Raw genomic sequence first — 12,338 nt, forward strand, 5'->3', positions numbered from 1 at the left:
CTGCTAATGGAACACAGTCTTTCTCCATCAGGCCTTGTTCTGTTGCTGATGAGGAACTGTGATCCCCTGTAGAGGGAGAGGCGTTCTGAGTTTGGGTATTCTCAGCCTTTTTAGGCTGTTTTCTTCCCTTCTTTATAGATTTATCCATCTGTGGTCTTTATAATTACCATCTTTATAGTTGGGTTTCTGAATGGACGTACAACTTGTTGATTCCCGGTGCTAGAATCTGAGCAACCCATTGTGCCGGCCAAAACAGCGGCTTTAAGATTGATGGTGCTTTTCTGACTCTGCACCAAGAACCACCGCTCCAAGGCAGCGGCAAAACCGCCTCACCGGCCTCAAGAGTCGCGCTGGCGACATGTGGGGCTCCTCCGCTGGGAATCTCCTGGTGCATGAGCAACAAAAATTGATCTGAAAGTGTGGTGTCCTCTCGTTCTCTGCGCTTTCAGTGGGAGCTACAATCCCGAGCTGCTAGTGATCAGCCATCTTGGATCTCTCTCTTATTTTTGTTTTTTATATGCAGTTTAATAATTGTTTAGTTTAATTATCAGAATTCTCTTTATGAAAATAACTACAGTGTAGACAAAAAACATTTTACCTTAATATGCCCTAATCTTCCACAATCCAGAGTATAGAGTAGGTGCTTAGCACTTATTTGATAAATGAAAATATAAATGGTAAGTGACTGTATGAAGAATAAGGTTATTTGAGCAATCGTTTATAGAATATTGGATTGAGAGCAAGCACATAGTGAGAGACCTTAGACATAAAAATGAGAAAAGATTCTTCTTCCACTGAAAGGAAGAAAAATTCAAAGGTGAAGGAAGGAAAAGGAAAGAGTTATTACTAAATGGCTTTTGTCCTATCAGTACAGCAGGTAACAACACCGTCTTTAAAGAGTAAATTAAAGATGGCATACTTGTCGATTTGAGGAAGATCAGGGTGCTGTAAAACAGTTTTGATAATAAATCTACAATGATCTTAGAAGAAAATAAAACAATTTCTTAACAACATTAGAGTTCTTGTTAAGGAAAAATACCTTCAATTTATAGCAGATATATTTACTGTGAGTACATGGGTTCTTAAATCCTTGCTTAAGCATAAGGACAAAGGGGAAAAAAAATCTCGGGATTTATAATGCTGGTACAGTGGAGATTCCAGCAGCCAAGAAATCCTACAGATGATAGGGAAGACAAGTGGAATGATTGATTTGAAGGTTCAGATTGTACAAAGAGATTATTCATCAGTGAGGGAATGAATACACCTAGAGAATAACAGAGAGGGCTAAGAGGACAAAACAGAACAAGGAATGGGAAGGTAACATATGTGGGACTGAAGAAGTACAAAATGTATGGTGAGCAGAGGTTTGGACCAAAAAGAAGATTTTCTAAATGTGAAATATTAGAAGAATGGTTACTTTTAAATTGTTGGAAGAGATCTGGTAAAATCAAGACCTATTTTATTTGGAAATGGTAATAAATTTTTTTCAAGTCTGATATATAACCTAAATTTTTTGAAGACAAGTTCTGTTAAATTGACAGTGTTTTTCTCAGATATTCTCATTGTCTGTGTTAATAAATTTTATTTTCATTTTCTGTGCATACTTTTATTTTTGGCTATACCTTAGACTATATGAGATTGTGAATTCACCTGCAAACATCTCCACATCTGTAGTGTCATATATTGAAGAAGAGGCTAAGATTGAAGGCCCTTTCAACAATGAATATACTTGAAAATTTGCTTGGGTTATTTCCCACTAGAGTCCACATTTGTAAGATAATAATTATCCTCATAAATTTTAGAGAGGTCAGTGCAACACTTAATAACACCTTCACTCATGCCCAAACACTAAGAAAACATAGGAATCTACACATGTAAAATATTGTTTTCTTTGTTGTCATTTTTATGCTTCTAACATTGCTTTTGTTAGACTGTGGCTTTCTCAGAACAAGGATTATATATTATGGATTTTGTTTCCTACATGGTGTCTTGCACATATTTGTGATCTAATAACAGGCAATTGAATTTAATTACTTGAAGTTCTTTAAGTTATTCAAGTATTTGTATGAACAACTACAGTAATTTTGGGGGTAATGGTAAAGCAACTTCTCCCTCCATTGTTCCAGTATTAAAGCATAAACATTTATGATTGTTTTTATTTTTATTCAGCAGTTGGATTATAATATCCTCAAACTTACCATGTGATGGAGGCTTTCTTTCAGTATCATCATAAGGATGTTAATATAGTAAATTTGTTAACATTTTACAAAGTTGTTCCACATCTTAGGCTTAAAATATTTGTTTTTTTATGAACTATTTATGACAGACAAGGTGAACAGATTCCAGTTTAAAGTAACTTGATTTGAAATAAACATAATTTGAAAACCATGCATCTGAGCTGAGAGGTAAGAGTCTTGTTAAAGGTCACAGAAGTTGCAAGTGACTGAATTAAATCATTGCACACACAGGTTTGTGTTACATATGTGCCCACACACAAATATACACACACATTTCTGGAGCCTAATTTTACCAATGTGATAGTAATTCTTTAGTTTGCGACAGTAATTTCTAACATGTCACATTAATTATTCTGCTCACCATTCATCATGAGAATACATACTCCTCATTATCTATGAATATTTACATATATAGTATATGTATTGCCTATGAACAAAGAGAAATTTTTGAACAAATCTTTGCAACAGTTACTCAGGTTAAAGTAATATATTTATTGTATGGCTCTTTTAAAAAAATCTGGTGCTAAGCAACTCTATTATTATCCTATCCTTGTTCACTGGCACACTAAGCTTTAAATATGAACAGGTAATATTTCATATGTTTCATATTATTTCCAGAGTCTGTATAATTTGCCTGAAAAGGATAGTAAAGTGTGGCCCTGTGAAATGTACTTGAATGCATGGTCCCAGAGCAAATGCTAAAAGGTTACAAGCTAGGACACATGATAATGATGATTATTCACAGGTGTAAAGATCAAGACTAAATAACTTGGATTCTATGTAGATAAAGCTAGTTTCAAGTTCTGATCTCTTCTTGGTCTATTAAGCATGGTGCTGACCTGTACGTGTATATTTCATTGTTACCTGGATAAAATAATACACTAAGGGATAAAGGTAGATTATTGTGAGAAAATACATGTCTGCAGTATCCTAAGTGCTTTCAGTGAGATACACTCAGCTTCATAGCACATATCATCTTGAAGCTATGAAGCTGTTATCTATTTTATACAGTTTGTGAGGAACAGGCATATCAACCCAATAACTTTCAAAAGTCCTTTATCAAGTGGAGCTCTAAATATTGCTGATATACATTTTGCATAAACTAGGCACTCCCCTCCCCTCACCTTTTTTCTTTTCTTTTCTCCTTGCACAGATATTTGCGACTGCCTATCATGTTTTAAGCTCTAGGTTCACAGCATCAAGCAAAATACACCAAATCTTTATTCTCATGGAATTTATATTCCATTGGGGTGGTGGGGGACATAGACAATAAGCAAAGGAAGATTAGATGGATAAATGGATAGATTAATCAATACATAGGGAGATGTATCATATAATAGTGTTAGAAAAATAAAGCATAAAAAGAAATAAAAAATGGTTAAGAGCAAGGTTTTCAGTACTTTAGATAGAGTATTCCACAAAGATCTTTCTGATAATGCAATATCTGAACAAAGATCTGAGTTACTAAAGCAGGAACCCAGCTTTGGGGATGCATGAGGGCAGAGTCTTAGACAAGGTGAAAAACTGAGCAAGACTGAGAGTGCTTGACATGTTTGAGAATCAGAAAAGGGGTTGGCATTGCTAACTAGGACAAAGTTATGGAAGGACCTAGTTGGCACTGCTAACGAGGACCAAGTATGTAGGAGAAAAGAAATAGTAGGGACAAGATCATAAATGGCTTTTCGTTACTGCAGCGATTTTATATTTTATTGAGAATGAATTGGAAAGATATTGGAGAGTTTGGAGAAGGAGTGATAGAGCAGAGGTGCATTCTGGCTGTTGTGTGGAGACAAAGGTTGGTAAAGTAGAAACTAAGAGAGTAGTTAGGAATCAATTTTAATAATTCAGATTGGCAATTGTTTCCTGAGTGAAGGTGATATTGAAGAATGTGATAAAAAAAATGGTGATAAATAGGAATACGCTGGTAGATAAAATGTTGGGTATGAGAGAAAGGGATAAGTCAAGGGTGGCCAGGGTTTTTCCTGTGTGTCTAGCAGAATGATACTGCCATTTACAGGAAGAGGAATGACAGGAGAGGAACCACAGGAGAGGACTGATTTGTTTTATATGCATTTCACTTTTTCCTTCCCACCCAGTCTTTGCTGAAAACTGAAGTAGATCAATTAGTATTTTGATTTAAATTCTTACGCTTGAAAGAAAGAATAACAATGGTGATAACAATAAATAGCATTTGATAGTTGCTTATAGTTTGCAAAATATTTTAATATCCAGTAATGCATCTGCAATGTACGATCACCTTGAAGATTTCTTTCTGCATCTACTCCTAATTTTCAGAACAAAATATATTTTTCTTGAGATATATTTTGTAAGATTCTTTATAATGCATAAAGAACAATTCATATGTATCTACAAAATGAGCAAAGAAAAGTTTCTTGAAATATATCAAATAAGAGTTAAGAAAAAGTAAAAATGGACTGTAAAAAATGGCATTATTTATTAAACTGTGAATTAATATATATGCTATAATTTGTCTCTTAGATCCAAAGTTCATTAGTGCGCACCTCATCCCAGAGAGTGACAATCCTGAAGATGACAAAATATACTTTTTCTTCCGTGAAAATGCAATAGATGGTGAACACTCTGGAAAAGCTACTCACGCTAGAATAGGTCAGATATGCAAGGTGAGGTAAAGAAAAAAAAATGATAAGGATGTCATTGTCACATCATGGCTTCACTTCTTAAAATTTTCTACCTGTGTGCATCTACAATAAAAAATGTGGCTTATTTGACTGATATAACAAACAAATGGTAAATAATGATTGAGTATTATAGTTGGTTATGAGTAACTCTTCCCAGTCAAATATGCAGGTAGAGGTTGTGAGATAACTGGCATTGTTTCACAATTATACTACATAATCTCCATTTGAAATTCTAGAGTAACAAAATGATTTTATTTTACCTGTGAAAAGATCATTTATGTTTTTTCAGTCCTAGCACAGTTTCCTATACCTTGTAAGTTTTGAATGAATATTTGTCATTGGAAGATGTGAAGTATTCATTTAAGAAAAAAAAATATGAAAGCTCATTTTTACAAATTGATTGTAGCATCCTGTGTACACATATATACACACACAAATACACATAAAAAAACTATATTGAAGCTGTGAGCTTTACCTATCTGAGGTATTTTACTTATTGTGTGGCATAATGTCAGATACAATACTGCATTATGTTAGATACATAGAATAAAAATTGCTTAATAAACACTTATAGATTATCATCAGTGCGAAAATATAATAGTTACAATTGTTCCCTTCTGCAGTGCATAGTGCAGTATTTATTCAATGTGAAAAAGTTAACTGTTAGTATATTTTAAATCACCCTTCAAATAAAGAAAATCATAAGGCCACATTCAATGATTTTCTTAAAATGGAATTCTTTCTTTTTAAAAAAGCATCCTGAAATTTTAAAAATCTGTTTCTTTCTAAGTGTGACCTCTTACCCCAAATGATCTAATTATTATCTCTAGTATATTCAATTACTGAAAAATTCAAAGCTTTAAATACCTGGAAACATACAAATGACATGCGAAATAGATGAGACATTTTTCTCCACAAAATACATGTCATATTTAAAAGCACTACTTTAAGGTGTATAAAAGTATATAAACAAAGTAGAAATCAATTTTGTTTTAAAGAAACATATTCTCTCAATATGTGTACATAAATATCATTTTTGAAAACTATAGTTTCTAGTAAATACATACCACCATAATAGAATTTATTACTATGCTTAGGTTAAAATCAGTTTCTTCAAAGTGAGAAGACTTTCAAAATGTTTCCTCTGGAATGAGTTTCCTTTATTAAGGTTTATTTAAATATTTTCTCACCATGCTATTCGTAAAATATAAATTGCTTCAACTCTTTACGCTTATAAAATATTTGACACTAGCATGCTTTTGTTTGAGATCTATTTCTCGTATGGGTATTGAAGGCATACATTTATCATCCATTCTTTAAATACTGAGTGCCTACTGCGTACAAGCATTGGCTGTGAACCAGCCTATGTAGGTAAGATCTCAATGCACAGTAGGTAGAAAAGAGAGCATTATACCAGAACAAAACAAATCCATGAGTAATAACTGTTCATTGCCGAGTAGAACGGAAAGTGAAGTGACTTTCAAAGATTCTATTTTTTGTTTTAATCAACAGTTAAAAACTATGTGCATTTACTGTCTACAATATGATGTTTCAAAATGTGTATGCACTGTGAAATGGCTAGTTCATGCTAATTAATATGCATTATCTCACATACTTATAATTCTTTGTGGTGAGAACACTTAAAATCTACTCTTTTCACAATTTTCAATAATACAATTCAGTTATTAATTATAGTCATGATGTCGTACAATAGATCTCTTAAACTTATTTCTCCTAAGTGAAATTCTGTATCTTGGACCAAATCTCTTCATCCTTCCCCCAAAGTCCTTGGTAAGCACCATTCTACTCTGCATGTATGAGTTCAGCTTCTTATATTCCACATATAAGTGAGGTCATGTGGTATGTGTCTTTCTGTGCTTATTTCACTTAACATAATGTCCCCCAGGTTCATTCATGTCTCAAATGACAAGATTTCCTTCTTCTTGATTTTTATTTTTAAATTTTAAATTGACAATTATGGTTATATAAATTTATGGGGTACAAAGCAAAGTTATGATTTATGAATATAATGTGGAATAATTAAATCAACTAATTAACACACCCATCACTTCAAATACTTATTTTTTGTAGTAAGAACACTTGAAATTTACTCTCTTACTATGAGTTTGAAATGTGTAATATATTATTATTTACCATACTCACCACATTGTGCAACATATCTCAAAGAAAAAAATTGTTTCTTCCTCTTATCCAATTGATTTCCTCTGTTTAAAGGCTGAATTGTAGACTATTGTGTAAATGTAATACACTTTCTTTATCCATTGATCTGTAGATGAACATGAATTGACTGTATAAGTAAGCCCTTGAATAAATAAAGGGACTACTCACAATAAATCTCTCTTAAAAAGGCAATAAAGTTTGAATGAATGATTTGACCAACAATGTAACTGTAAGTGATAGTTACCTATACCTGGTCATTTAAAATGAGTAGGAACTTTTAAAACATGAGAAACCGTATATTTGTCTGAAGATATGAAGAAAACAGAAATATTTGAAATTATAATTTGCATTCAGAGTGCCTAACACTGGCATTCCCTTCTTTCAGAATGACTTTGGAGGGCACAGAAGTCTGGTGAATAAATGGACAACATTCCTCAAAGCTCGTCTGATTTGCTCAGTGCCAGGTCCAAATGGCATTGACACTCATTTTGATGAGCTTCGTAAGTAGCTAGTGTTTATGTATAGAGAATATTTGTTCAGACTTTGCCATACCATAAAAAAGCAACTTCCCCCAATTTTGTTTTTAAACAGAAGATGTATTCCTAATGAACTCTAAAGATCCTAAAAATCCAATTGTATATGGAGTGTTTACAACTTCCAGGTAAATAACTTTTTACTACCTTATAGAAACTTCATATTATTCAGTTGCTATCTAAATATTCATAATTTGTAGAAAATATATTTTTGAAAGACAAGTGTTGCCTTAACCTTTGAGCTGTTGTGTATTCTTGGATGACTATAACTTATGACCTACATAGACTTTTTTTTTTTTTACAATCATTTTTAGAAAAAAATCATCATTGTACATGTAATGGTAAAACAGTTTGAAATGTTTATGTCATCTTACACATAGCTTTGACTTTAAATCTTTGAACAAAATGTAAAATATTATAAAGATGGAAGTCTGAGTTTTGGGAAGAGTTTGTAGGGACATAAGCTAAGGATGGAAAAATTAATTTAAAATTTGTTGAAAATACAATGGAAACAATTCTTTCTGTCTCTTGATCTCTCTGTCACTTTAATTAATTGCTAATGAATGAGATACGAGAAAACCCATCAGCAATTCCACTGAAAGTTCTATCTCTGACCAGATGATTAGCATGGGAATCTGGGGACAAAATACATCTAGAAACAACAAAACAGTCCATGGTTCTTCCCATTATGTCTATTCCACAGATGGGATATTTGCTATATTTTCTGTAGTCCCTAAACTTTTAACTAACTCTAGAACTAAACTAGAAATGTGCATGTTTGGAGAAAGTTGATTGTTCACAAAAGAAATTTTTAAATTGTTTTCTGGTACTTTAAAAAATTATTACTACAATAATGGCTTCTCAATCTTTTGGCTAAGATTGTGTGAAAAATTATTAATACAACAATTAAAGGCACTAATTACATAGTTTAAATAGTTCTGAAGCTTTTAAGTCAGGAAATAGATTGTCTTTGTAAAAAAAACTACCTTTTTTTTTTCTGAGACTCCATTTAGTTTTTTATTACCTACTTCGTAATCCAGATCCTAAAATAACCATATAAAAAGACATAATAAAAACAAACAAACAAAAACCTTCAGCATTACAGCACTAGGGTTACATTAGAACCATATAAAAAAAGATAATAAAAACAAACAAAAATCTTCAGCATTACAGAACATAATAAAAACAAAACCCTTCATCATTACATCTGTTTTTGTTGTTGTTGTTGTTTTGTTTTCGATTTTGATTTTTTTGTTTGTTTTTGTAATCAATGTCAAACTCAAATTTAAGTTCCTTTTCCTTTTATACCTGCCCTGCTTTTTACTCCTCTTTCTCCACTGGCTCCTTCCCCCACCTCCTTCCCTTTCTGCTTCTTTCTCTCTCTTCCTCTTGCCTCCTTCTCTCTTTCCTTGCCCTTCTCCTTTTCCTATTTCGCATCCTCCCTAAGTCTGTTGCTGTCAATTAAGCAGTGATTTGTTTCCCTCTAGACTATTACATTCAGTATAAAGTTCAGATTACCTGGGGTTGTCTAAAGAAACATACACATTTACATATATACACACACACACACACACATATAAAGAAGGGTATGCACTGGGATATGGATGAAACGTTTAAAAGAAAAATAATTTAAAATCAAAAGTCAGGAAAAGTACTGCAAGTAACTTTGATAGCAAAGAAAAAGATTAACTGCAATGTCCAATACTGTTTTATTCTGGAGCTATTAAAGCCATTACAAATTGCTTGGACATTTTTACTCAATACTTTTTAAAATATCACATAAAAATTAAGAAATCCATATTATTAAAACTATATGAAATTCTTCACACCTTAATGTTTCTTCTCTTTGGTTAAAAAAAAAAAGCAGAATGACTAAGGTATAGAATTTGAGAGACTCAAACAAATATTAATCCATTTCTTCTGGTTCCTCATTGCTTAGTGCAGCAGCTCAAATTTGAGTGTGCATCAGAATCACTCAGAGAGCATGATAAAATTCAGATTGCTAGGCCTTTTCCCCAGAGTTTCTGATTCCATAGAAATTAAATGGGACCTAAGAATATGCAGTTCTAACAAGTACACAGGGATGCCCATGCTATCTGTCTATGGACCACATTTGAGATCCACTTGCTTAGAGATGAAATAATTTCACCTCTTTATATCAATAGAATGGATATTTGTATGTGAATGGGTCTTAATAACTATATATCATGCTTATTAAGTATTTCAATGATAGCTGATTTAATCAAAGATAAGCTAAGTATAGAACAATGGAAGGGGATATATAACCCAAACATTACAAAATGTGATGTATCAAGTATGCGCTAATTTGCTATTTGTTCTGCTATGAAGATGTTATTAAATTTTATAAGGCTTACTCTCTCAAATGCCATGTGATATGTAATTGATGTAGCTGAAAAGAAGCCAGGCATGGTTTCTTCCCTCAAGAAGCTTGCAGTCTATGAAACACTGTCTATATGCCGCAGTTTCCAATAATAAACTGTTGGGAGCACATGTTTTTCATTTGGTCTGATTTATATGTAATTTTCTAGGGGAATGTTTGGTTAAAAGGTAAACATTCCATATTTTAAATGTGCACAACTGTTTAATATCTCTGTATAAATACACTGCTGAAACCACATTTCTATAAGCCTAATAAATGGAAAATCATGGCAATTCAGTGACTTACTTCCAGTTTAATTATCTGATTTTTGTTTAGCAAACAAAATTTTTGTTTAACAAAATGGTGGGTATAATTGCTGTAATTCTCCACTTTAACTGAGATGAAACAGCTACTAACTTAATTATTTTCTATGGGAGAAAGAGTTGATTTTAAGTGTCTTCACAAGAATCAACCTCTTACAGGATCTAATACTTTTGGGAATTTAAAAATAATGTCACACATCATTTGACACTATTTTTTGCAATAGTTTCAGTCTACAAAGTGAGTTCATAAACATTCTTGCATGTTTAAAAGTTTCCTAGTTTCAGTAATAATGCTTGAGACTTAATCACATTTAAAAAAATTTCCCCATGATATTAAAATTACATATTCATTTATAGTTCATATGTATTTGATTTTCCTATCAAAATTTAGTAGTCTATGTTTCATATGAAGGCATGTATTGTATTAGTACTAAAGCCATTTTCATCTATGCCTTCTAATTTTAAGAAATTACAAATTTTGTTCTTTTTGTATATTGTTAAATGTACACATGACTAGAAAAATCTCAAACATTATTGCTAAGAATTTATTTTGATGTTTTAATAAATAATATCTAAAATTTAAGAACTCAGTATCAACATTTCTCTTGCCATTGTATAAAGATGAACATCTGTTTTTATTCTTGCTCTCTTGTTCAGTAACATTTTCAAGGGATCAGCCGTGTGTATGTATAGTATGAGTGATGTGAGAAGGGTGTTCCTTGGTCCATATGCCCACAGGGATGGACCCAACTATCAATGGGTGCCTTATCAAGGAAGAGTCCCCTATCCACGGCCAGGAACTGTAAGTAGCTTAGGTGTTTAAAATATGAAATGAATATATTTCTGCCAAAGGTCAAAAAACAATTCGGCTACAGACAGATATTAAATGTAGATAATGTAGAACAAACATTTCAAGATTATAAATTAAAGCAAGACAAGGATTTCCTGTGACTGCAAGAAATTCCACATTTAAAAACATGTTCTTTACAGATGTCAGTTTTTAAGTTCAGTATAAGATATAAATCTAAATTTATTAAATCTTATTTTAATTTTTGATCACACATTTTTAAATTTTTGCAAATTATTTTACATTGTAGTAGAGACGTGCAGAAATAATTTTAAATGTCATGAAAATAGGTTTTATTGTGTCTTCCAGGTTTTTACATAAATAATATTTCTATAACCTTAACTTTGTAAATTACGTAAAAAAAAGAAATGCAACCTTGCATTCTTTAACGGTTATATTGCTGTATTATTGTGTATGTATACACACATACATAGACATATATATGTATATATGTATATATACTCTTCCCATTTCAAAACAAATTCATTTTGTTTCTCAAGAATTATTAATAGTTTTCAAGCTAATGGCAAAGACAATGGATTTCTCATTCTAAGCTTCTTGTAAAATAAAGAATCTCTCATAATTACATTTTATCTCCCAAGCTTTTACATTAATGGTAGAAATTATTTAAGTGTAAGACTAAAAGCAAGAGATCGGAGATACTGTACTTTATAAATGTTTGCACTGCATCAATAAACATAGTGAAAGGAGACAGTGAAATCTTGATTTGTCATTTTTGTTGTATTGTCTTACATAGAGTGTTTACATCCAGAGGTGAGGTTATGCCAGTGCAAAACCATGCATCTTTCTGGCTGCTGGGACCATTATCTCTTCTGCTTGCTCATGATGTCCATTCTGATTGGTCACTTTATGTGCAATGCAGGTTGCTAAACACTTTGAATAACACGTTTCCTTAGCTCTGGGATTATTTTATTTATTACATTCATTGATGATACTTTTAAAGCATTATGTTAAAACATTAGTTTATATTGTTTTTCAGTTTGAAAAGCTCATTTGTATTTTAGCATGATTGCCATAGTATAAAGTCAAATGTATTCAAGAAAATTATTCTGAGCATCCCTAATCCAAAGATCAATTGCATTTACTTGTAGTATATTCCATTTATTATGTCAAATACTTCACCTGTTATAACAATAACACTCATGCTTGTGGCACT

The 12,338-nt window shown here is 32.1% G+C and overlaps 1 protein-coding gene across 2 annotated transcripts in view; it reads left to right on the forward strand.

Moving 5' to 3' along the window:
• Positions 1-12,338, forward strand: part of SEMA3A (semaphorin 3A) — a 381,041-nt gene that overhangs the window by 326,268 nt on the left and 42,435 nt on the right. For both annotated transcript variants that reach the window (XM_037736534.1, XM_037736535.1), the window contains 4 exons: positions 4,737-4,879; positions 7,464-7,578; positions 7,670-7,739; positions 10,972-11,116. In XM_037736534.1, the coding sequence (XP_037592462.1) occupies positions 4,737-4,879; positions 7,464-7,578; positions 7,670-7,739; positions 10,972-11,116 (473 nt within the window). The remainder of the gene's footprint in view (positions 1-4,736; positions 4,880-7,463; positions 7,579-7,669; positions 7,740-10,971; positions 11,117-12,338) is intronic.

This window comes from Cebus imitator, unplaced genomic scaffold (assembly GCF_001604975.1).
Source record: "Cebus imitator isolate Cc_AM_T3 unplaced genomic scaffold, Cebus_imitator-1.0 Scaffold26, whole genome shotgun sequence".
Taxonomy (NCBI): Eukaryota; Metazoa; Chordata; class Mammalia; order Primates; family Cebidae; genus Cebus; species Cebus imitator.